This window comes from Cylas formicarius, unplaced genomic scaffold, assembly GCF_029955315.1.
Source record: "Cylas formicarius isolate icCylForm1 unplaced genomic scaffold, icCylForm1.1 PGA_scaffold_1__22_contigs__length_36826433, whole genome shotgun sequence".
NCBI classification, from domain to species: Eukaryota; Metazoa; Arthropoda; class Insecta; order Coleoptera; family Brentidae; genus Cylas; species Cylas formicarius.
Window position 1 is genome coordinate 22007095 of NW_026844264.1, and position 26694 is coordinate 22033788.

Sequence of the window (26694 nt, forward strand, 5' to 3'; positions counted from 1 at the left end):
TCTTATATAAACTTGCAACAATGGTATCAGTCAGTCTCAGCAATTAAACATAAGTGTACTTCTATACTTATGGACTATATGAGGCTTATATTTTAATACAAATTCGAATTCTTCACAAAAAATGACTAAACCATCACAAACTATAAACTTTTATCAAGATTGACTTATAAGGGGTGTCTCGCTTTTCGGTAGATCACCACCGTATTTTACAAGATATTTCTAAATTTGAAATAATCGCCTATTATAGCCATATCCAAATTTGGAAAAGTTCTCAATATTGGTATTGAACGAGTCGATCTCACTCTACACCATCCTTCCACCTACATACATACATCATAATATTGTCAATTACCTGGCAACATAGTATTAAGTATCAATGTGTAAGTAGAATTTCTATCAAGTTCTATCTTTTTCAAAATTTTAAGGTGCTTTAGAAAAATATTTCCTTTTTTTAATATGCTTAGATATAAACATGGGGTTAAATTTTTGCCCGACTAATTCACCTTATGTGTGAGAATTTTAAAATGCTTCAAAATGGAACAAGTAGGTAAAAATTGTATCGACTTAAATATGTAGTTGTTTTTTCTAACCAGCAACTTTATTATCACCACTAAAAAATAGGAATACCCTATTAAAAAAAAATTTAATGTCAGAAATAATTCACTTATTGAAGTTAATGTAAGCATTTTTGTGTACCTACATATTTTACAAATAAAAGTTTTAATATACATGTAGTTACAAAATAATATAATTCAACTTTTGAAGGATGCGCTAAAGAGATATGAAATACAATTTTCAGGTTTAACTTTCCACCATTTCATTACACACAATCCATCACTTTGAGAAACCCATAAGTAACAATAGAGAGAAAACCAAATTAAATGTTATCAACACGGATTTGTTTCAACTGCAAATTGCTATTGTCTTTGCTATTGACCCAAAAATATATCAAATGAAATTGACATTGCCATTACTATCATCAAAGTCGTACTCTGACTTGCAGTTGTCATTTCTAATGTGGAAATTGACTATATATTCGGAATTGGTACGTTGAACTGATATAGCAAAAGGATCAGTTGGATGAAATGTAAATGCTACCAGTCGCCTAGCTGTTGAAATAGGATTCCTCTGGGTATCAACATAAAGTCTAAATTTAAGGTAGCCGGAATCCCTAGAGTTAAATCTAAAATTCACAAAGAGTACATATAATACATTGTCCTTTAAGAGAAAAATATCTCTACAAATAACCATTATGGTGAATAATGTGTACCTGATTGGATGTTCTCCACATGGCTTGGGCCTTTCCATGACAGATATCCATTTATCATCATAGCTAAACAGGGAATAATCTAGATATGGAGAACTTGTGTAAGATTGTGCACTTATAGGTAAATGTGCCAAAATTCTTCTGACCGCTTCGGCTTTACCTCCAAACTTAGCTATAGTTAAGGTATGTTTAAATCTAAAATGCAAGCAAATCTAGAACTGTAAAAAAAAGATTCATTTTTTACCTAGTATGATGCAGCCTTGCATACAAATTATTGGAGGGGTTGCATGTAAACTGAGTCTCACTAAATAAACAAGCATTTCTAAATGAATCAGTAAAATTTTCATATAATTTTAAGAGTTCCATAGAGCTATTTTCATAAACAGCTATTATTTTGCTGTCCAGTATATTATAAACAACAAAGAATTGTTGCTCACTATTTGGGTCAATTTGTTTTAGTGTAATCACTTCCTCACTAGCATATTTTATGAGCAAATGATTTTCATCCAACAACTGCATTTTCCACATCTTCAAAGAAAGGAAATTGTTAAAGTAGTGAAAAAATTTCCTCACTTCTGTTGGATCAGCTGAACTTTTGGATATTTTATCGGCTCTTTTATACAAAAATGTTAATAGTCTATGTTTCAAGGAGTTTATAAAAATATCTTTAAAAGCTCGTTCACTCGGGTACACCAAACTGTATAGGTACAAATCATCTTCATAACAAAATCGACCAATTTTTCTGACATCAATCAGCATGCCATCCAAAATTTGGTAAATATGGATCATTTGATGTTGAACTGATAAAACTGCAAGTATATCTTTATACAAATATAAACCTTGATTATGAGATAAGAATATTTTGTCCACTTTAAATTGTCTGGTATCACAGAGTTTTCCCAAATGTAAATCTACCAAATGAAGAGTATAGTCTTCTAAAAGTGACCTAAAAGGATTGTTTATTATATTTCAAACTGCCCTAGAATTAGTTAACAAAATAAAACATGTCTTAAGATAAAATACTACAAACTTGTAAATTACCTTATATTGGGTGTAACTGATTCATTATTAGTATATATTTCATAAAAGTGAGGTCTAATTTCATCGGGAATAAAAGATGCTGACCCAACAATCACATAACGGCCATCATCACTAAATAAACTACACTCTCTGTTCAATTGCTCACTCCTTGTTATATTTATCACAAATTTTAACTAAAATCAACGCATTAATTAAAACTGGTGTCTCTAAAATAAGGATTTCTTACTTTAAAAAATCTTTGAAATATGTCTTTTTTAATTTGAAATTTCTTTTTAATAATATCATTTTCTTCTTCCTGCATACTGCGGATTAAATCACAAGCGGCTGCTGGTCCCTGATAGGAATATACTTCTAAAGAAGTTTGGTCTGCGGAAAAGGCAATAAAACATTTTCCATCGGGACTAAATTTCCTTAAAAAGCAGGGGGGTCTTTCTACATTTATCACGGTATAATTAGGGAAAATGTTTTGATAAAATTGGCGCGCAGTGTGTAATTGAGTTCCTGGTTTCCAACATGCACGAATCTGACGATTTAATAGCCGAATTACAATATTTTGCGGTACCTTTTTCTTTCTTTTTAAAAAATCCATTATTTAATTTGTTCTCCAAGTTGCAAGGTTAGATTGGTCCATCGGACTTCTTCTTCTTCTTCTAAGGTTGGCGGTGTTACTAGGCAATTTGCAAGCACTATTTCGAACTGACCCAGATAATCGTGAATGTTCTCCTGGGGAAGTTTACTTTTCAGATTTCTGTTTCTGTTTAAGAGGCATCTAAAGCTGCTAAGGAGATAGGTCCATCTGACTTCTTTTTTCTTTTCATCAGGGATATAGCTATAGAGATGGCTCATGGTCGGCTATCGTCTACACTGCTGTCGTCAGATCCGGCCAACCAAAGGTAATGGCAGGATGTGGAACGTACCACAATAAATCAAGCAGGATCAAAATGCTAAACTATTTTCTGAGCTGGAGGATCCTCATTGTTACAGTTCACGAACGCCAGTGAATGAACCGAACAAATATATTTTTCTATGAAACACACCCAAAACATAAATACTTGCCGACCACGGAGGAAATCACAACAGAGCAAGTCGTTCGTACATTTGTTATAACTCTCTGATTCGATGATAAATTTTATATTTTTTTCTTACACTACATTTAACACACTTTACATTCTGAGTTTCTTTTTTCTCTTTTCGTCTATATTACCTAATTTGTTCAAACGTATCTCTGCTGCCTACACATTGAAGAAAATATTACCATATATTATTCTATGAAATGTTATGTCAAATTTTGACAGGAATAATAAAAATATTTTTTAAGTAGTTAATGGTGATTTTAACCAGGTTTTAGATCGAATATTTTGTTAATTCGGTATCAAATTTAGGGTTAAAATTGTACAAAAGGTACAATGGGTATGAAAACCAAAACTGGCATTTGTGCGATCAGCCTTACTGCGACTGCATTTCTATTTGTTCTTCTGGCATTTGTGACTCCCTATTGGCTTGTAAATGATGGGAAAATTACCAGACCCATGTTTGAAAAGATTGGTGAGTGTTGAAGTAAAATGTAGATTAGTGGATTATTAATTTTTGATAGTAATGGGATGACCTGTACATTTTTTTAAGGATTGTGGGAAGTCTGCTTTAACCAGTTTGAGGATTTTCGTCATCATTATGATTACAAATTTACCGGTTGCTGGTGGGTATTTGAAGAAGAATACTACATTATTGACGATTTTTTACTACCTGGATTTTTCATCGCAACACAATTTTTTTTTACCCTTTGTATGACGTTAGTGCTGATAGTGGCATTCCTGACTTGGATGTATTGTTTCTGCAGTAGAGATCATGATAAGTACCTTTTATTGCTCCTGAGCAATGGCGCAAATGCAGTGCTAGCAGGTTTTTGTGGATTAATAGCTGTTTTAATATTTGGATGCAATGGAGATAATAGAGATTGGATGCCTTATTGGAAAAATAATGATCTAGGCTGGTCATATGGTTTAGCATGTGTTGGATCACTGCTTTTGTTTCCTGCAGGATTATTATTTTTAGTTGAAGCTCGTAGAGCGAAATATAGGAAATTGCAGGGTTCCGCCCCTCAATCCCATTATGAGATAGAGGTGCAAAAATCTGAGCCATACCACACAGATATTTAAATATGTTTTACTTATTCATAAAAAAGTACATTAAATTTTTGTAATATTAATATGGTTGTAGTGCAGATAATCTAAATTTATCTGTCAAGTACTTTAATAATTTGTCTCTTTTGATTGAATCTCATTTGTTTTTTAATGAGAAAAGTAATTAATTCTTGCGAAATTAGTTTCTTTCCTTTAATCAGTGCAATTATTTAACTCAGTAGTATTAATGCTATCATAACTCACTAAATGTATTATGCTTCCAGATTGGCACAGTATTCATTTGCATTTTTGTAATACTTTATAGTTTTTTACAAACACGGGAATGTGAACCTCATTTGGTAGTATTATTAAGAATTATAAAATACAGTATTTGTGCCTTTGTATTTAAAAAATATAACATACATCTTAACTTGTTAAATATTTAACTTTTAGTTAATTTATAGTGTGGTTTTGTAAAAAAGAGGTGGCTTTATTTAATTAGCAGTAAGATTTTGCAAAGTTATTATTTTTATAATAAATGGAAATTAGTTAAAAATGTCTTTTTGTTCTGACGAATAAGGTTATGAAAAATAGGCTTTGATTAGATAAATAAAAATTTCAGCTGGTAACAAAATTTACGTAGAATAATTTCCGCTGCTCCTATGTGAGATCTTTATAGTCTGGTAAAATGGCCAACAGAAAAAATAACCAATTATTTTAACAATTTAAACCAGAGAAAAACTACCTGACATTTCGTTTTTCTCCTTCCAAACATTGACCTTTGAGCAAAGCATAAAACGACTGAAACTGGCTAGCCACTGGCAAATGTTTACTTGAAGTACGTCTCTGTCGTTTTGCTTAACCACTTATGGTTTTGTAATATTAAATTAATTTTGGGAAATTTAGAAGTTGTATGAGCACGCTCTAAATAATCATACCTCGAGAACGCATAAAACACATCCTTAACAATGGCCAACCAAATTGATTAGTTTTTGTAGTTTTAATTGAAAATTATTGAATATTAAACTGACCAATTGTTGTTTTTATGGGTGATCTTTGGCTCTATTTGATTCGGATGATTTAACTTTTGTAAACAAGAAAATATATTTTTAAACAAAGACAATGAGCGGAATGTTGGAAAAAAACAATTACCCAAAAGCGTCAAGTAAGGAAACAGGATATTAAACCTACTTTTAGGCAACTTTTTTCATTTTAGAATATTTGGTTAATGGGGCGTTTCTCACATATATAGCTGGGATGTTCCTTATGATTGCTTTTTGCAGGTAATTAGAATTTTTCTTTAAGATGGAATTTTGCATTATTCTAAATTGAATAACTTTCAAAATAACTTCGTTTTGATGCAATGGAATTAATAATAGGCATGTAAATCATTTTTTATAACATAATTTTCTGTAATGCAAAACAATGTAACTCTTAAATCTGACATTTTTTAGTCCTTACTGGGTTAAATCATTCGACGAAACATTCTCAAATTTCAAAAACATGGGACTTTGGGAATATTGCTTTGAAGATTTCCGATACCCATATTATCAATTTGATCATCTTTTCAATGGTTGCCATCACGTATTTAGCCAGGAATATTACATAATAAGACAGTGGTTGCTGCCACCTTGGTTAATGACAGTACAAGCATTTGTTACAATGTCATTTCTACTAAGTTTTGGATCACAAATTTTGATGGCTATGCAGCTGTGTAGGTGGCCACTGGAATTTATTCTTCGTTATGAATGGATCTTGTCTGGAATTGATTTCATCTGTGTATCAACTACAAGTAAGTAAGAATTGAAAAAATAATCATTTCACTGTACAATTTTTTTTTGTCGCAGCTGTTTTTATGTTTTTTGCCATTGCTATATTTGGAGGATCCCATGTTCGCCGTGATTGGTTAATGTATCCTAATTTTAATTACCTGTGTTGGTCCTACGGTTTGGCGTGCTTATCGTTCTTCTTCCATGGCTTCGCAGCTGCATTTCTGTATAAAGAAGCTCGACTTAGTTATGAGAGAAGGAGGGAGTCGAAAAATCTTATTATGCAGATGCATCCAAACCCACAGCATCGCTTAGGATGGAATGTCCCACCTTCTTACTAATTTATCTAGAATAAGGTTCAAGATTAAGATTTTTTTTTGCAAAAAATGTTTTTGTTTTTGCTTTTTCTAAAAAGCACTATTAATAGTAAATGTTTTCTCAAACGACAATCAATTGAATCATTGTTGGTGTAAATTTTTGAGAGAAATATTGTAGATATTTTTACAAAGCAGTTTTGCTATTGTATTTATGCTGTTAGAGCACATGAACACACACTTTTGTCCGTCCATTAAGTGTACTTATTTTTTTATTATTTTATATTACTGATTTATTTTTGCTATATTAAAAAATAAAATGTGTTAAAATAAATTACAATACATTTCATTTCAATGATAAAAGGTCAACAAAATTCTGTAGGTCATAAGTAATATAGTTATTTTATAATTCATAGTGAAAAAGAAAAAACATCAAAATCTTAAAAGAAAAAAATCACAAAAATAGGTCAATATTGCATTCAAGAAAATGGAAAGGACTTTGAAAATCACCTTTATGAATTCTCATTTTTTAAATTTGTTTTCACTCTCATGTTTATTTTATATACCTACTACTCTGCCCTAGGTCAAAATTGTATTATGTTTATATTTTTTACTTATTAGAAATGGTTCACTCTTAAAAACAATTGCAAAACAAAATATTTCTAAAACGGTTGCTCTTAGCCAGGATCTTTTTTACGTAAAAATGATGGAAGAATTCATATTTCTTTCCAAAAATATAGTAATATGTCATACAAAATGTCGTTAAACTTTGAAAGTGAGAAATGACATGTAGGCATCGCCCATTACAAGTAAGGGCTAAATTAAGAACATATTCATATTTCTCATCTCAAAAAGCCGCAAGGTAACAAGTTTCGTTCAGAAATCGTCCTTATTTAGGAAATTATGCAGAAAAATAAAATAAAAACCAAACCTTGACATCCTGTATCTCGAAAACGAAGCATAGTAGACTACACGCTTATAACAACTTTTTACCTTAAAAATACTAGAGAAATGCCCTCCTGAAATATTGGAAACTTGTTTATTATATAACGCCTTGCATATGTGACCTTTTGAAGCCGCTAAAAGATTTCGAAATAAATGAACACGACCAACGGCAAAAATTTATTTTTTCTACTTCCGTCTGTAAAATTCCTAATTACCCACCGATCTAACGTGCGGGAAGCGTCACTTTATCATGTCAGATTTTGTTTCCCATGAATCCGAGCCACTTCGGACATTTCCAGGATTTTACCGCACGGATTTCCTACGCTTTGAATTTTGACGTTTGTCAATTCTGATGGTCATGTCAGTGAATGTATTCGTGTTGTTTTGCGAAAATGTACCCAAAAACTAACGGTCGTAGAAAAAATATAGTATGCAACACGTTCGGTAAACTTTTTAACTCACTCGTTTATTAAAAACTCGTTCCGCTGCGCTTCGCTCTTGTCAAATAAACTCGTGAGTCAAATGCCGTTTACCACACTTGTTGCATAATATACATTTTAAGTAAAATCAAGATATTTAAGAATATCGGACTTCTACGGAAACCTGAAGAAAAATACCTTGGAATTTTCTCAGAAATAAAAAAATTAAATGAACAAATGAAATAATATAAATGTTCCCATTTAAACCATCAAAGTATATGCTCTAAACTAAGTATTAATAATCTGGTCAAATTAGACATAAAAATATTAACCAAATAACAATTTTTTTTTAACTGCATTATATTTGGCACCACCTGTCAGATTGTTCTTGGAGTTTTTTTAACGGGGTGTCCCAGGTAGGCTTGTTTCACGATCTGTAATGGTGAAGTTTAATAATGTTATTGATATCTTAATATTATGTTTATTTATTTATTATAGCAATATTTTAATCGAATACGCCATGCTATACTTTTTGGCGCTTTATTTATATTGCCATTTTTAAGATCGCCACCAAAATCCAGGTTTGTCGGAATTTTTGTTGAAATCTCTGTTTTGACCCATAAGTAAGTATAACTTGGTTTTTGTGACGAATTTTAAAACTTATATCAATTATTAAAACAAGGGAGGACACAACTAAAGTATTTGATATTGGTTACTTCTGAAAAATATGTCCAAATAACAAATCAACATTTTTTATGATGATTTCAGATATATTTTAGAATATATAACGAAATTAGTTTTAATGATATTAGGTATTAATATAAATACATACAACTTTTCATTTCACGGATTAAGTCTTCATATATAAGAAGACATGGAAAAAATAGTTTGCAAATATTAAAAAAATATAAATCATTAATATACTTGATACTCGACATTATAACATTGGAGTATATTCAGCGTAAGTGGTCCACGACGGATGATTTTCATCGAGTATTCGTTCTGCCACCGGAGCCTGACTGTGCAATGCCGTCAGAGCGGCAGATAGTCCTACGGAAACGCAGATTTCCTCAGGTAATCCCTTTAGTAAAGCCACAATGAATCCGCTTGCGAAGCAATCTCCGGCTCCACTTACATTCGCGAAGTGTTCTACTCTTTTAGTCGGATAATGCCGTACCGAAATGTCGTTAGTTGAATCAGTTGACAGTTCTTTTCTTGCAATTAAAACTCCGTCCGGTCCTAATGTTATTATTACGTTGTCAATGTATTTTGCTAATGCGCGAGCTTTCGTCGATAATCTTTTCAGATCACCATCAATCTTTTCCTGTGACTGGAGATTGAAGTGCTCACAGATTCGGACAAATTCGTTTACATTTGGCGTTATAAATTTAATTGAGTCCCAATGCTGGGCGCAAAAGGGCTTCTCTGCTACCGTGACATCCGTTGGCTCATAAAACACTGAAAATAAAATGGTCTACTAAATATATAAATAAAATTAATAAATTTGTTCTTTTAAATTTGACCTAAAAATTTCCACTATTTTTCTACTCTAAAACGCAATTTACGACAGCAGTTTCGTTACCTACGGCTGCGAGCCACTTCGAAAATTTCTGGGATATTACCCACGGGCTTGGACCAATCGGGTGTTTTCTGAGTTATTACCGTGACCGTAACGTGACCCACATAATTTACTCAGTGAATTGTTCATTCGTATAGTATGCAACACGTTTGGTAATTTTTTAAAGTTTAGGTTAGTCAGGGGTCAGCCGATTAAGAGTACTAGGAGCTCAATTAATTGAGCACACACAAATTCAATTTTCGATAACGAAGTGCCTTTTAAAAAATAGTACATCCCAGGTAGCAATATGGAAGTATAGTGTACAGGACCTTCCATTTGATTTTCTCACGAAAATTAATACTTTCCATTTTGATTTACCCTGTATAAACGATTCGAAATGACTACTACTACTACTTTATAAAATTGCTAGCAAAATAAAATTACAGCTGTCGCAAACGGCGTCAAAAATATAGGGTATTAAACACATGGCACACTCGGTATAGACCATAACAGCCCTACATTGCATAATTGACAATTGACAAACTATTTGGACACTCTCAGATATATTCTCCTACATCAAGATTTTAAATAGAAGAATTTGATAAGAGTTTAAATTAATTATGAAGTTTAAAGTCCATATCTCCAATTAATCAATTCATTTTATGACGACATTCGAAGGTAATTTTTGTGAAGTTAATAATACCTTTTTTTGACGTCACTTTGACGTGTTCTTCGGGTCACTGATGAATAACCATCACTTATTACTCCAGAGTGACGTCACTTTGACCCTAAAAGTGTGCTTAAAAATAATTAAACAAAAAATTCTTTTTATGCTACAGATGAATATCTAAATTTTAACGCCTCCGTGCTTACGCCTTAATTATCTATTTAATTTTAAAACATTTAATATGACATTATTCTATACTTTGTTAAAAATAAATGGAAATAAAAATTTGACTTGTATTAAAAAAATCGCCGTTTGGATAGAAAATGGCGCAAAGTGTAGGTCTCGAATTGAGGGGCACGCCGTTATCTTAGCCACCTGACGCGCATCAATTTTCGTCGTTATTATCTAAATGCTATAAGAGTACCATTAATATAAACAAAATCAAATATAGACCTTAAGGCAATACGTGCTTGCTGACGTTCGCCAAACAAGTTTCACAGTCTGCGGAAGTGTCTTTGAAAAATGTATTGCTCCAAACCAACCAAACTTTACTTTCCCAAATGTGACAAACCTCAAAAATTACATATAATAATCCAACTAGTAAACATAATATTAATGGATAGGCCTTTTTCTTGTACAAGCAGAATACTTTCTGCTTCTGCTATTATTCTTCGTTGTTGTAAAGTAATAAATATACGAGGGCAGCGCCAAAATTTCCCGGCCTGCATATGAAAGAAACAAAGTAGAATAACAATATTTTATTATTTTTCAATATAATCCCCCTTAACTTCAATACACTTATAACATATCTTTATTAACAACTCAATCCCTTTAAAAAAAATATTCTTTTGGTTTGTCTGCAAATGAGGTAAAACAGCCTTTTTTAACTCAACTTGGTCGTTGAACCGCCGTCCACGTAAGTCCTTTTTCAAATATCCAAACAAATAATAGTCGCTGGGGGCCACATCTGGACTATATATATCTCTTGGAACCCACACTCTAAAATGGCAGCTTGTGCAACACCAGCAGTATGGACAGGTGCATTGCCGTGCAAAAGACGCACGCTTCTGGTCAGTTTTCCTCGACCTTTTACACGTACGCAGTCCAGCAATTTAGGTAATAATGTTGCGTAATATTTACCATTGACAGTGGTATTAGTTTCGCGAAAGCAGTAAATTTTCGTAGATTGATAAAGAAACAAAATGAATTAACTGATTTACAGACGAAGTTTGAGAGTATCGCGGGCATGATTCGGAAAAAAATTCTTTCAGTTGATTACCTGCAATATTGGATTTCTTCGCAATTTTAAAAACCGCTTCCATTGTATCTAGTCCAATATTGGAGTCAATTATAATAAGCGGCGAGTTACTAAAAACTTCTTCATTTTCCAAAATCTGTAACAAATACAAAGCTTTTATGGTTACAGACAGAAATAGTTTGCGGAGATTGTTGTAGCACAATATATTTCGTTTTCGCAAGAATTGTCCTATTCAGTGTTTAAAGGAAAATTAACAACATTAAGGAACACCCTGTCTCTGATGATAGTAAACTCCCTTTTGAAGCCAATATCAGAAAACATAAGCATACGCGAGTTATTTCAAAACTCGCTTTCAACCAGTACGACGCGACATTTCACATCGCGAAAATAGAGGCTCCAAATACCGTAAAATTCAGTCTGGCATAGAGAGGATACGTTTTGCGAAATTTTTGCAACCACACACTTAAAACGGTTTTACCTAAACAATTTTATTTTTACATTTTGTTGATATGATATTATGTAACCTGTCGATAGGGTGTCAAATTATAAATTACAAATTGTAACCTGTTCAACCATTTCAGTTGGTGGTCGGGAGATTTTGAGTAGATAGGAATTGAAACTTTTTGTTTAGCATAAGTGATGAAGAATAGTTGAAGAATAGCAACTTTTACGAAGAACCTACAGAGCGAATATAGAAAGCTTTGCGATTTTTAATATAAGCAAGTAAATATCCATATTTAGAAACCGCTTTCGGGGGTGGCTATTTTTGTCGTTCTATTTTCCGGGTCATCGTACTCCTTTCATAACAACGCAATTTTTAAACGGGAGAAATGCCGTAAGACATGAAAACGACTTGCGTGATGTGATATGGATCAGATACGCTTTTTTAAAATACGGCTACTTTCTGACTGATAATTCTGGTTCGAGGTGGGGTTTCGATTTAAATAATGTGCTTGTGTGCTGTAAAGCAGAACCGTACTTCCCCATTGGAAAATTATAAGCAGAAGGTTACCTATACAGTTTTCCCAAAACCTAAGAAACTTTCTTTGTACACATTTTTATAAACTACTTATTATTATCTAAACCCTTTCTCATTTTGGTCGACTTTGTATGCCTATATATAACACTAAACATTTTATAATTAATCATTTCAATTCAATTTTTATACTATTTTACTCTACCTTCTTACTCTACTCTTACTTACTCTACTCAGCGTTAAAAAAATTTAAACATCTTTTCCGTTATACTTTTCCCAGAATGAAAATTTCCGATTTTTTTTTTAATCCAAAAATGTTTGCTATTGTGCAAAACCTGGCTGGCCTTAAGCTACTAGAATTTTTGTATATAATATAAAAAATCATCTTTGATAATTTAATGCTAAACATTTTTTTTATATTATTACTTTACTTTTCAACAACATGACGTGTACATATATACATATATATATATATATATATATATATATATATATATATATATATATATATATATATATATATATATATATATATATATATATATAGGGGGTTTCTCGGAAGTTTGAAAATCTGTCATCCCTTTTTGATGATACAATTTTGTTTTATTCTTTTTTGGTTCAAAACACGGAAGAAATAAGCATAGAGAACACATTTATGTCTTATTTTTTCTGGTATTCAAAATAGAACAATTATTATATCTAGTAAAACAAATAATACTATTTATTTGTTTATTTCTTTCTAGTACTTGTCAGACAGTCGGGACAACATTAAAGTAGGACTTCAATAATAATTCACTTTTAAAATTTCGGTCAGTCTTATCTCATTGTATAGTCAGTCAGTCTTCAAAATTAACTTAAAAAATCATGTCACGAAAAACTTGCACCTAACAAACGTTGTTAATAATTTTAAATATAAAAAAAATAACCAAAACTTCGACCTTCCATTGTCTTTATTTAATTAAAGTATAATGTTTCGGACTTATGGATGGCGTCTGGATTTGATCAAAGTACTTCTTACCAGTTACTCCGTTTGGATAAAAAATGGCGGAAAGTATAGGTTTCGAATTTAGGGGAATGCCGTTATCTTAGCCACCTGACGCGCATCAATTTTCGTCTTTATTATCTAAATACCAGAGTACCATTAATAAAAACAAAATCAAATATAGAACTTAAGGCAATACGTGCTTGCTGACGTTCGCCAAACAAGTTTCACAGCCTGCGGAAGTGTCTTTGAAAAAAATGTATTGTTCCAAACCAACCAAATTTACTTCCGCAAATGTGAAAAACCTCAAAAATTACATATAATAATCAAACTAGTAACCATGTTTTCGTAGAAGCAACATATTCCAAATGGAATCGTGCTGCAACTGATAGCAAAGTGAATGATAATTAATTAAGCAATTTTAGTTGCCGCGACCTTGATCTCAAAGAACAATTTCCTAGAATATAAAAAAGTTGGTGTGTGGGATCTAGTCACGCTTAAATCACACACGAATTTACAGCTGTTTGGCATTAATCACTTTACATCTTACCCTATTTTTATGAAAATTTCAAATGGTTAAATTGATTACAGTTTCGTAAATGAATCGCATGCTAAATATTTTTTACTCAGTCTGTATATCTTGGTGAGGTTAATTAGTGGGTAGATGTAGGCCATTTGTTATACCGACCTACATCGTTATCTTGATGCTTAAAGCGGTCAATGCGTATTAAGGATCGCAACTTAGTGTTTGGAATATTTTACCAAGAATTTGCCAGTAAATTACTAATCGTTACTAGACTGTTAATAGGTATCGTATATGGCAAAATCTGTAAACTACATTATGCCACTTTTACTTACCAATTTTGGTGTAATGTTGCTGTGGACTCTCATGTCTCCCATTAAAAACAAGCACTGCCCTTCATTGTCCAAAGCAACAATACATTGTGCAGAACTATGATTGTCCTGAATTGCCACATGCTTCAGCGACTTTTTGGGAATTGTAGCTGTCAACATACGACCTTAAAAAATAAAGAGAGGAAGTTGTGGTCACCCGGGCATTCGCAATATATTAAATAGTATCAGCATTCTTACCTTGATGATCGTCGCCGACAGCTGATATGAAGTTCGTGTTGCATCCCAACTTTTCGAGAGCTTCGCAAATATTCCTTCCGACTCCGCCAGGCGTGTATGTAAATTTTCCAAAATGAATTCGGCCATCTGTCTACGAGAGAAATATCCTGCAGCGAATATGGTTTGAAATATTTTTTTTTTTTCGGAAACACAATTCAAGAATTATATTCTAATTCCTAATGAGCAAGATCACGCCAAGTGTGCCCCCCCCCATTTACTACTTGATCATAAAAATATGGCAAATTGATCCCCCAAACGATTTTTAAAAAATTTGATGTTAACATTTTTTTTATAATGAAAATTTTAAGCACTTTTAATTAAAAAATGGATTAAAAATCAACCGTAAGAGATAAATTTATGATTTCCTGACAAAAAAAAACATGTTTTTTTATGGGTCAAATGCTTTACTCATTTAAGTTTAAGATTTCGGAAGGAAATTTCACTGCTCGTCCTTAGTTTAAACAAAATGAATTTATTTATGATAGCGCGCCGGGCGCCGAATGCTGTGGAAGCGCTGCGCTGCCGAGCGTCTCGAACTGCATTGAAGGTTTTATCAGTGATAATTTAAAATACTAATACAAAATATTACTACAAAACAAATTTTATTATTATTTATGTTATTTCATTATAATTATTATTAATAAAAGTTTAGTTAGTTTAACAATGTTATAAAGAATACTATCAATTTTTTAAATTAATTTTACCAAATAACGTAAATTTAGAAAAAAATAATCAACTTTAAGTTTTCAAAACTGTTATGGTCTATATTTATTTTTTCTAGGTAATTTAGTTAATTATTATTTTTAAATTTACTTTTTTTTTTAATTTACCTTTTTTTAAATAATTATTTCATGCTTTGCGTAAAAACTTATGTGACGAATAGACTTCTAAAATGATTTTGTTATTTACTCGGATACGCGAAAAACAAATAAAAATCGTAACAGAGCGGTTTTTCTTTTGCTAACTAAAGATGGAGTGTTGACTAGTAAATTTAAAAATTTCAAAATAATAATTAATTAGAAAGAATAAATATAGACCATAACAGTTTTAAAAATTTCAAGTTGATTATTTTTTTCTAAATTTATGCTGCAAAAATAATAATAAAATTGGATAATATTCTTTATAACATTGTTAAAAAAAATAAAATAGTATTAATAATAAATATCCACAGCGCTCGGCGCCCGGCGCGCTGTCATACATAAATTCATTTTATTTAAACTAATGACGAGCAGCGAAATTTTCTTCCGGAATCTTAAACTTAAATGGATAAAGCATGTGACCGATAAAAAAAATTGTTTTTTTTTACCAAGAAATCAGTTAAATTTTCATTTGTTAACTTAAAAGTTAGTTAACAATACGAAAATAAACAAATAAGTTTAAGTCGTTAATATATTCTTATTTGACATTTGACCATGGATGCTGAACCTTTCATAAATTTATCTCATACGGTTGATTTTTAATCCATTTTTTAATTAAAAGTGCTTAAAATTTTCATTATAATTTTTTTTTTGTTAAAATCAAAATTTTAAAAAATCGTTTGGGGGATCAATTTGCCATCATACTACTTATAAAATATATATATATATATATATATATATATATATATATATATATATATATATATATATATATATATATATATATATATATATATATATATATATATATATATATATATATATATATATATATATATATATATATATATATATATATATATATATAGATTAAATTTTTATGATCAAGTGGTAAATGGGGGGTCCAATTGACGTGATCTTGCTCTAACATAACAATCCATTCCTGTGTTAATTATAATATTATAATTGTATAATAAAAATAATTATTTTTCTAGTAAATGAAAATAGGATATCGAAAAGGGTATATAATTCATATTCCATTGTTACTTATCTATTATTATGCATATATTTACTTTCAGGCTACGCTATAGTGGTGCGGTGTAACTGCACCAGATCGAATTACATTTTTAATGCAAGAAAAAGCACTATAATACTATTTACAAATCCGCTGTATTCTTCCTGCATCGAACTTGCTGATGTTTCGCCAATCATCCCCCTGTCTTCTTCAGAGCTTAAATGAAACTGAATCAGTTTCTTTGATTGGCGAAATGTCAGCAAGTTCAATTTATCAACAACCAACGCATTAATACTATATATTAATATCTATATCTATATATACCAATGATAAAGTTTCTTATTCAGTTTACCAGTATTTAAGGTGTATCTATTGTTTTAATAGGTCAATTTTGTTCATGTTTTTTATCAATATTTATTTTCATTTTATTTATTAGTTGCCTTGGTTGGTTGTTTAGGAACCAGTGACAGCGACTGTTTAATTAATGGGCGACTGAAACAGTTTATCTATGTGTTGGTAAACTATAACTTATTGAGTGACGTGCGACGTGGTCATCAAAACTGACTCAACGTGAAAATGCTGTCAGTTTGTTGATATATCTATCTGATGAGGTAAAATGCCTATGTGCACCTGTTAATTGTGATATTACTTTCGCACTTTGTCATTTATATACAAAAATCAACAAAGGTTACCTATTACAGGGTCGTTAGCCGTTCTATAAATGAGAACCAGCGGATCTGTTATGATCACTTCTTTGATTAGACTCCACGGCATCGATAGTGGTGTAGATTGCTGTTTTCAGTATTGGTTATATACAGCTGATGGAAACGCACTCTGTGTGGTCGTTTCCTATTTCTCTTGGCAGAACCTGTATTCAATGCTTTCTTCCACTTGCATTAGCCTTAGATGCTCTTTTGCCAGCACTGTGTTGTACTGTCTTTCTTGACTTGTGTTTCTCGTGGTGTGCTTGTACACCGTTATCGGGACTTTTTATATCCATTTTTTGAAACCCGACTCTGCAATTGTCCAATTATGCATCTTGATTACCCTTTGCGTGAAATTGTTTTTGTTACCTTGGGGGCCTTCGGCACCTTCTGGTAACAATGAAACTGATCTATGCCTGTGACAATCTAACAAAAATATATTAGGCAGACATATGTATTAGTTACAATATAATAGATAGATAGATAATGAATCATTGTCTACCACCTTCAAGCAAACCGTTTATGTTTTTGAGCCTTCTTCGGAAAAATAAAAGTTTTTGCCTTGGTGCAACCGTAATACAAAAGATGTATGTGCAGTAGTAGTAATAGTGGTAGATGCCAAATTGTAATTTTTTTTCAAATTTAATTTTCGAAAAACATCCTGAAAACTCTAAAACAGTAACGCATATCCATATGCGTTTTTTATGTACTTTAAAAGTTTGGCCCATCCGGTACAAATGTGTAGTGCCAGTGAAATTTAAAAATATAATTTAGACAAAAGCATGTCTTTTCTTTCTCTTTCCTTAACTACTTAGTTTTCAACAATAATAAATATCATAATAATAATAAAATCAAAGCTCAACTAAAAATTAAATAATTTAAGTACGATACAGCGTGCCTAACCAAAACCAACGATGAAAGTAAATTTCAATTATCCTTCCAGTAGGGTCCTAATCAATAGAAAAACAATTTTTTTCTTCTTTAAGCATCGAATAATGTGACTAACCGCGCATGCATCAATATAAAGCGAAGCGCTGAGAGAGAAATTAACTTTGGATATGAAAAAATAAACAAAAAAAAGGTTTCGAAGAATATTCGTGAAGCCTACCGGAGCGAAACATTTTGTCAATCGCAAAGCAACGCAGGCAGCGTGGTGGGGGCGTTTTCCTATTCCTTGTACGCGGCGTCGCGACGCCGTCAGTCCGCTTGTCTACGTCGCAACTTAAACGTCGGTCATAATAAACCGTGTATCGCCGGAATTTGGTTGAATTTGATGGTTGCGGTGGTGTAATGGCCGAAAAAGTGGACGAAGATGCTCCCGTATGTCACGCGTTTTTCCAATTGAAAGAACCCGGCAGCGACCGCTGGCGGTTAAGGGGCGTCTGTTGACTGTTTTCTTGTGTTTACGCCCCGGTTTAACCAGATTTCGCCATTTAACAGTGATTTACTGTGACCTTGTCAGTCGAGTACGTAGATGAAACAACTTCTCTAGGTGTTTTCACAGTTTCCGTGTCTTTTTTCTTTTAGTAGAATAATTGCATGCAAATATTAAAAATTGCTGCACGGCAATGTTTTCTTTTTTGGCTAAGAATGTAAAATGTAAATTGGCTAATTCGCTTTCAAATGCCGGTATTTAGTTAGTAAGTATTTAATTCCCTTTAGTTGCGTTCTAAAACTTCACATAAAGTAATGAAATTTGTAATGTTTGAAAATTATTTATGTGTTTGTGTAATCAGCTGATTGTATTTGTATACTAACGACGGTCGGAACTTGTGAGAATAAACGAATGAAATTTTCAATAGTGTACATTGTATTTTTCCAGGAAATTGGTTAAAAATACAGGAATTATTATGATGCAATAAAGGATATGACTAAGCAAGAACGTTTTTAAACTAATCAATTAAAAAGAAAACCTGTTCTTCTTTCTGCTGCAAAAAATTTGGCGGTAGTAATCACTGTAATGAATGATATACAATATTTTTTATTAGTCACTCTTCAGGCAGGTCAGTACGCATAATTTCCTTTTAGATTACAGGAGGAGAGCAGACCTATTCGATAGCGATTGATAGTTAAATGGCAAAACTGTTAGGAACAAAAAATGTAGTTTGTAGCTTTAGTTATTATAAATCGCCTTAATTCTCCAAAAGAGAGATATAATATCCTCATAGTTTAAAATAGAAACAATTTCTTATTCCGTATATTGTCATAGGTGTTAAGCAATTTGGTGCTTAGGCATTTACTTTGGCTATCTATTGTTTCGATTTTTGGCGTTAAATTCCTGGGAAAATGATTGCATTCCCAATATTGCTCTATACATACGACAGACTCACACCATGGTTTCGACTCAAATTCGAGTCATACTTTAAACTAAAGAAATAATTGTTCTTAAAAATTTTAACAATGTTCACTTAGTTTGAGAACAGTATAATGAGACTTTTAGATCATTGGGTATGTTTTAATTAATAGATAAACTAAAACCTCTTTATTAATTTTTTTTAAAATTATATTAACAGAATTTGTTGGTTTATTGAAAAGTTCATTTAAACGCTTATTTTTCGTATACTGGAACATGTCAATAATGTACTTCATCTCATCAGTTACGAACACAGAAAAAATCCTGAAATCCTGGAGAAAATTGACCTATTAAAATAAATGAACCAATAGAATTGGAAATGGAGTTGTTATTGAGAAAGTTTCGGTGTGTTTTCGTTTAATGCCAACCCTAGAATTTATTTGCTGGAACATTTACATATCTTTAATTGGTGCTATCAATTTGCATATAGCAATGGTTAATAAAATTTGAAGAAACTCTAATGAATGTCCGCAAGACATGAGATTAAATATTAAACTAAGTTTTGATGTTTGATTATTTGGTACAAAATCACACACACTTTTTCTCCCAACTCTCATTAATTTAATGTTACATATTTATTTATAAATTTTCACAATTATATTTACAGACTTGTGGGGATACTTTTCTATATATTCTAATAAATCCAGTAACACTTCCTTTGGTTAGTTCTCTAATTTCTACTTTTATAAATTAAGAGATAGGACATGTTTTACAAATGTATTTCTCTACACCTAGCGCCGTCTATAGCAGTATTGAAACGAGTTATATATTCCGATTTCTTTTTTTTATGTCAATTTTTATAGCAATAATTATAGCAATTAAAAAAAAACTGTTACACCCTGTTTCTCGTATCTATACTAACAACATTTCAATAAGTTCGTTATATATGCAGTACCTCCAGTTTCTGGAATTCCCGTTCGTTTTCAAACAAGGGATTAAAAATCACTTTCATATTAACACTGCTCTGCAGTTTTTATTATTAAGAAAGAACTCCGTTCTATAGATATAATTGTGATACTATTTGACCAAGTGTCAAATTCAAGTGTGGAAAATTTATTATGGAAGTTTCTAGTAAATGAAACTGCATTAGGTGGATAATGGATAAAGTTCCCGGAAGTACTTACGACACGTAATAGATATTAATTTTAATGAGCTACCGACAAGTAATTCGAACATATAACTGGTGTTAAGTGATTTTATTTACTTTTAATGAATTATTGCACATAGCGTGTAGCGTCACATATTAAGTAAATTCTAAAATAGAATTTTTTCTATTTTAGGATTGATCAATTACGCAATAATAAACAACTATTTTGTTAACATGTGTTAGACACACAAATACACCGTATCTAAAACGAATCGATTTAGAGAAAAGGGTATTTGAAGTCAAAACAAATTTAAGTCGAAAAAGACCCCACTTTACCCTGCATAACAATTAACGAAAATTTTTATGCTGGGCATAGTCACCTAGTGAGGTCTGGCTAAGGTGTTGTTCTCAATGTTTAGTACTCCTTTGGCACTATTATGTTGTAAACATCTTGCTATTAATAAAGGAGGTACTTGCTTTGTTTCAAAAATGATACTATGAAAACAGATTTTTTCTCCACATCATAAACACAAATTTGCCAATTTTGGCGATGCTTCGTTGTTTGTTGTAATAGGAGGCAGGTGGCTAATTCAGACCTACTTATACCTACACTGCTTTTCCGAAACTCCTTAACTGCTTAGAAATCGTAGTATTATTTTCTTTGTAAAGTAACAAAAAAAAATTAATGGGCCGCTTTTTATATCTATTATCACCGTTTATAAGTTAATATCATATAACAATAAATAGCAATAATAATAGTAAAAGAAAAATTACATAACTTAATCTAGTGATTTGCCTATTGCTATGTCTTGTTAATGAAATTAATGCGCATTGCTTAATTCTGTTTGTTTCTTCATGGCTAGCTGGAGAAAAAGTTAATTGAGCTCATAAAAAAAGAATAACAAACTTCTTGAATAAAACGGCAATCGATTGGAGACTAAATGTTAAATATTAAAAATAAGTAGGGAAATTTATGGAACTAAATCGAAAACTATAGCAGTGGCAATAGTGCCAACTTGAGTTTGTACACAGTGTATAAACTGGTCACAGGGTTGATCACCTTCAATACATTTTTATTAGGATGGGCGTTAGGCAATTCTTGGCGTTAATAATTAGCTCGATGTTATATTTTATTTTAAATTAATTCCAGGCAGTTGTTAGTTCCGAACAAAATCTTTCTACTCGCACTGCACAATGGGTAAAATCGTAAGACAACTCCAGTCCTGTCCTTTATAGAGAGGACATCTTGATTTCCTCCTGAGGCACCTTTCGGTATCCCTCTGTCTCCTGCTTCCAGTTTTCCAGTTCTTACAATCTAAGGGCTGCCGACTGAAAATCGAGCTTTACTAATAAGTGTAAAACTCACGCCGTAGGAGGACTTTTATGGATGCAGTTGTGGTGGGTTTCAAGGAGCCGATCAGAATTAGACAGTCCAAATTTTGTAGTCGCCTTAATATTGTGTCTGTATTGTGTAATAAGTTTATATTGGAAAGTGGTCACTTTCCTCCATGACAACTGAAAATATTTTAAATGGAAAGATAGAAAGGAACTATTATAAACTATCAGAATTGAAATTCAAAAATTGTTTTATAGTATGGGTTCTGCTTAGTCTTCATCTGAATGAAATGTTAATAATTTCCGATTTCTATACACCCACCTTAATTCCGACACCCTAAGCTTATTATATATTCGCAAAGCAAACAAAATTGCCTTCCTACTAATCCGACGGAGTGTTGTTTCAAACGACGCCCTGACGCCGACACTTTCATGCCTAATATAGGCTGGAGAAGAGCCTTGTCAGTTTACGTTTACTTAATCATTTATCATGTCTTAAAATCAATTACTAAAGGTACTTTAATTACAAAAGCCTTCGGAATATCGAGCTTGATTTATATTTTAAGATGTTGCTGGAGTGCCGCTGCCACCTTGCCACGATGTTAGTTTTGTGAGGCCATATTATTTCGTGATTACATCAATCGTAAATTGTAACGAAAATGGTTTCGTTTTAGCAATCGGTTGTTATTCGATTAATTGGATCCTGCTTTATGCGCTACGGTTTACAGTTTATTATCCTATTTGTAAAATCAAAAATTTCCATTTAGATTCGGAATTCTTTATATCTTTTCAAATCTTTTAATTGCAATAAAGTGCAGGAAAATAATTTATAAGAATAGGATTCTGAGGATTTTTTAGATACACCCGAAGGAATAAGCGTCTTTTTAATTCATTCGTATTATTAGGTTTCTGTCTTTTTCTTTTCGATTAAAATATCAAAATTATACCGTATAATTTAAATTTGGATGACAATATCAAAGACCCTGTTATTATTGCGAACTGCACCCTCTACAATGGATACGGTATTTGAAAACACTCTTTCTGAATTTGTCTTTAAATAAGGCCCGTTCTTATTGAGCCAAGGAAGCTCAGACAAAACTCACACCTGAGTTTCTAATAATGTTACTAAAGTTATTACGTAGATTTAAAACCAGAAATGGATCGGAATGCCAAGTTTACTAAAAATATCCCAAATTTAACATTATGACGGCGAGATCTTGCTCGCATCACGGTAACTACACAGGAAATTACCAAGCACAAACTCACTGTGTCTATATAAATAGCAAATAGGCAGTTCTGGCTCTGCTAAGACTACGTATCACAACAGAACTGGAACCATGCCTTTGTCGACGCATCAGTCCTCCTTAGTTGGACGAATGCGTATTCTATGGGAAGTTGAGTTTCTGGCCAGGAGGGCTGTCAGATTAGGAACACTTCCCAAACCAAATAGTACCCATAGAATATCCGGTAAGAAAAAGAAGAAATTAGGTACGTATGGCTATTCCAACATATCATTGCTTGCGAATAGTGTGTAGAGTGTGCGAATAGGAAGACGATACAATAATTTGGCAATCAGAAAGACGACTCTTTGAGTTTTCATTGCCTATGTGAAATCAGGGTTGATGTAGGGCTGAGGGTTCTGTTTTGGAGGATGCATAACAGACCTTCCGAGGCCTAAGTGCAGACAACCCTTCTTCAAATACAGGTGCAGATTCACTAATAATGGGTTTTCTGATTGAAAAACATATTCCTGGAATTGACTATGACATTGAAGAATATTTCGGCTGTGACAAGGTTTTATCTCGAAAGTTGCATCCAGGCTGTTGGGTCATCATAAATACTAAAATAAATCTATTTTACTTATGTCGGCAATTTCTTAATGTTTTGAGGTAAAATCACGGTTCACGTATACTTTAAAATAAGTTTAGTAGAAGAACTAACCGATTAAGATTTGTTTATCACAATTCTAATAGTAATAACGATTACTGAACCTTTCTGGGTAGTTATACCTGACTAATCTCTTCGGATTGTACTCATAACCAACTGACTTTTAGTTTTATTTAGACGCAAATACCTTTTAACTCAATCGAAGTCATATTTGTCTACTCCTTACTTTAAAATACCAAATTATGCACTAGTCGGTTTCACTTTGAGTAATTGTAAGTTAGTTCGAACGTTTCCGGTACTTTGGTAGATATTTGAAATACTGACGTTTGTCATGGGGTTCTGCATATGCTCACGCACTGGTTTATTGTATTTTCGCTGCACTCCGCTCGAGCCTAATGAAAGTCGTGACTAAAATCTCGTTTATAAAATTGTACTACATTTTCTTTTCTTTTGAAAATTCCTTTTCTTTTGAAAATGCTTTTAAGAATATTAAAGTTACAACAACGGTAAAAAGTGTGTCATTAACACCTTTTCTTTCGTTCTGTTGCTTGACTGCAGAGGTCCACTCCGGTGGCTATAGCTAGTCTCGCTAGGGTTGTAAGCTTTTTCTGGTAACAAATCGTACAATTAACTCTTGGTCACTCATCAGTCCATCCTTCAATTATTTACGTGCGAAACCAATAAAGCGTATGGAACTACTATCCCCGGCAAAACCTATGTTTACTGAGTGTTATAAAAATTAATAGGCCATTTGTGTTCACATTGAAAGTACTGTCATTCATTGACATCATTTAAGTATAAAATTATGTAATTCAGTGTTTTCACATTCTTGTATTATTCCGGCTATTACATATTGTTGCGATGTCAAGATTATATATTAGCACCAGAGTTTTCCCTTCAATATATTGATCGAATATTGCAAAAAAAATATATAGTAGATTGCTACGCAACTTTATATTTTAAAAACTTCTTGTCCTAGAAGGACGCATTCTTTTTCTATCGATGTCATTTTATTGTGCATGCCTAATGTGTAAAATGTCTTTCACCATCGCCGAACTTCAAAGTCACGGCAAGGTTTGGTACATATTAAAATTTGATATTTTTTCAAACATTTCGCGCTTCCTGTATGATAAAGGAAACCTGAAACTTTCTCTCGACACAGTTTACTATACTACTTAAAGAAATAACACCGTGTACGTTATCCAAGAAATGACCGAAGTGAAAGTTATAACCCTGGATCTCCCACGTTTCCTGGTATATGAATTTTTTCAATGGAGTAAATGGTTTTCGAGAAAATACTTGTTTTCTGAATCTTGGTGCACTGCTAATAATTTACTCCCTAAAGGAACAATTTTCAGGGTCCTTTGGATTTTAGTCCATAATAGAAAAAGTATGTATATAAACGAAAAAATGCTCAAGAGAAAAGTTTTTGGCCCGAATCTCCCGCGTTTCTCTATTCGAGCAATTTGCAGATCGGGTTAATAGTTTTGGAGAAAATATTTTTTTTGTGAAGGCCAAAATGAACAAAACAAAATTTTTTGGAATGCCTCTGTAATTGGTTGGAATTTTTCTGGAAATTTTAGGAAATTATCTGGAATTTATTAATGCTGTATACCATACTACCTCTCCAGCTTACATTATGTATTAATCGATATAATTCTGACATTGTTATTGAATATTATTGTTCGCGAGTATCAACTTCACGAAATTGTTTTGGAGTAATAAATTGCTCTCAGGAAACTGAAATCGGTGGCCACGCTACGATTTAACTGAACCGTCCTTCAGAAGAACCAATTAACCTCGTCATATTTAAGAAATCACAGGTCATATTTCCGGCAATATATTTCCCGACGGAATTGCAATTAATTCCGACACTTTCCCGAATTACCGTAGTCGAAGAATCCGGTCTTTGATTAACTCCCAAATGCTGACAATGTCATTAATAATGGTAATTTTTAACTCGAATTGCGTGTTTCCACTCGTTTAAGGAATAAGTAATTTCTCGGTTCTCGTATTTTTGGCGCGCATTTGGAGCAGCAGTCTTCATTTAATAAACATTTGTACGTGCGGAAAACGAAGTGTGAATGGTAAAGTGCTTTAAGGAGAAAATTGGGTTTTATTCCCTAGAAGGAGAAATGTCTGGATGCGTAAAATTGTTTTCTTTTCAATCTTTACGTACGTAAAAAAGGATTTTTAGAATATGCTTGCACGATCTATTGTGTACGAGTATCTAGGACTCTAAAAAGCCCATGGCTGCCACTCAGAATCCACTGTGTGTGTAGTTTGAGAGCTTTATGTGGGTTCGTCTCTGTGATCATACTTTCGTGTATCGAAATTGCTGCTAAAAAATAATCCACCATTTATTTAATGTTAAAAACTTGTCTTTACTGTTAGAAAAATATAATAAATGTCTGTTTAATGTAATTCTGAACTTTTCGCTTGAATTTTCCCCAAAAGTCTTATAATAAGTTCAAATATGGTTATATTTGAATTTTAGATATAAATTTTGTTGAATTTTAGGTATACAGCGGGTATCTGATTTACTTCGTTGGCCCTTATTTTTTCTATTCTTTTGATGTTTGTTTTTTACCTGCTTCGCATCTCCCTCTGCTTCCCGACTATCTTGATTATCTTCTTCCAATTTCTGGAGTTTATTGGCATTATCCGTAACCTTCCCATAAAGTTTTTTTATCATAATTTAAACATAATTCAAAAACGATTACATTGAGACGAGAATATTGCAAAAGGCTGCAATATCAAGGCACGTAGAGTGGATCTTTACTATTTTAGAAAAAATGTTATATATTCAATTTTTATATATTATAATGTTATATATTTCAATTTTCGGCTATTTACAAAAATGCCGATAACTTTTTATTTTTGAAATTTTCTGATTCGGAAAAATACGTGCTCATAGTTGCCTTATCTATTTTTTCTGCGCAAGTATGGCGTGCATATAGCTGTCAATATCAATTTAAGACACCATATAGAGACTTCAATTTAACCAAC

At 32.2% G+C, this 26694-nt stretch overlaps 5 protein-coding genes across 7 annotated transcripts in view; 3 read left to right on the forward strand and 2 right to left on the reverse strand.

The window, feature by feature from the left end:
• Positions 1-2: 2 nt before the first annotated feature.
• Positions 3-3467, reverse strand: LOC132697027 (DET1 homolog). 2 transcript variants are annotated; one of them, XM_060662276.1, is made up of 6 exons: positions 2871-3467; positions 2535-2674; positions 2309-2481; positions 1512-2213; positions 1271-1462; positions 3-1183 (listed from the first exon to the last, which is right to left on the reverse strand). In XM_060662276.1, the coding sequence occupies exons 2-6, from the start codon at positions 2607-2609 to the stop codon at positions 949-951; spliced, it is 1377 nt and encodes a 458-aa protein (XP_060518259.1). In that variant the 5' UTR covers positions 2610-2674; positions 2871-3467; the 3' UTR covers positions 3-948. The 2 variants fall into 2 exon arrangements, with proteins under 2 accessions (XP_060518259.1, XP_060518258.1); XM_060662275.1 differs by having other exon boundaries at positions 2535-3467.
• A 53-nt stretch (positions 3468-3520) lies between these two features.
• LOC132697028 (uncharacterized) lies at positions 3521-4995 on the forward strand. Its single transcript, XM_060662278.1, has 3 exons — positions 3521-3635; positions 3691-3853; positions 3932-4995. The coding sequence occupies exons 2-3, from the start codon at positions 3715-3717 to the stop codon at positions 4462-4464; spliced, it is 672 nt and encodes a 223-aa protein (XP_060518261.1). The 5' UTR covers positions 3521-3635; positions 3691-3714; the 3' UTR covers positions 4465-4995.
• A 323-nt stretch (positions 4996-5318) lies between these two features.
• LOC132696644 (uncharacterized) lies at positions 5319-6814 on the forward strand. Its single transcript, XM_060661594.1, has 4 exons — positions 5319-5593; positions 5645-5711; positions 5883-6220; positions 6276-6814. Exons 1-4 carry the CDS (start codon positions 5551-5553, stop codon positions 6536-6538), a joined length of 711 nt encoding a protein of 236 aa, XP_060517577.1. The 5' UTR covers positions 5319-5550; the 3' UTR covers positions 6539-6814.
• Positions 6815-8727: 1913 nt separating this feature from the next.
• Positions 8728-26694, reverse strand: part of LOC132697117 (uncharacterized) — an 88003-nt gene continuing 70036 nt past the window's right edge. The window contains exons 8-12 of the mRNA XM_060662409.1: positions 14409-14538; positions 14175-14335; positions 11380-11494; positions 9011-9333; positions 8728-8956 (exon numbers count right to left, since the gene is read on the reverse strand). Of these exons, the coding sequence (XP_060518392.1) occupies positions 8813-8956; positions 9011-9333; positions 11380-11494; positions 14175-14335; positions 14409-14538 (873 nt within the window). The 3' untranslated portion in view covers positions 8728-8812. The remainder of the gene's footprint in view (positions 8957-9010; positions 9334-11379; positions 11495-14174; positions 14336-14408; positions 14539-26694) is intronic.
• LOC132696688 (CD63 antigen-like) overlaps positions 18175-26694 on the forward strand; it is a 67385-nt gene continuing 58865 nt past the window's right edge. For both annotated transcript variants that reach the window (XM_060661670.1, XM_060661669.1), the window contains exon 1: positions 18175-18489. The gene's annotated coding sequence lies outside the window, so the exon portion shown is untranslated. The remainder of the gene's footprint in view (positions 18490-26694) is intronic.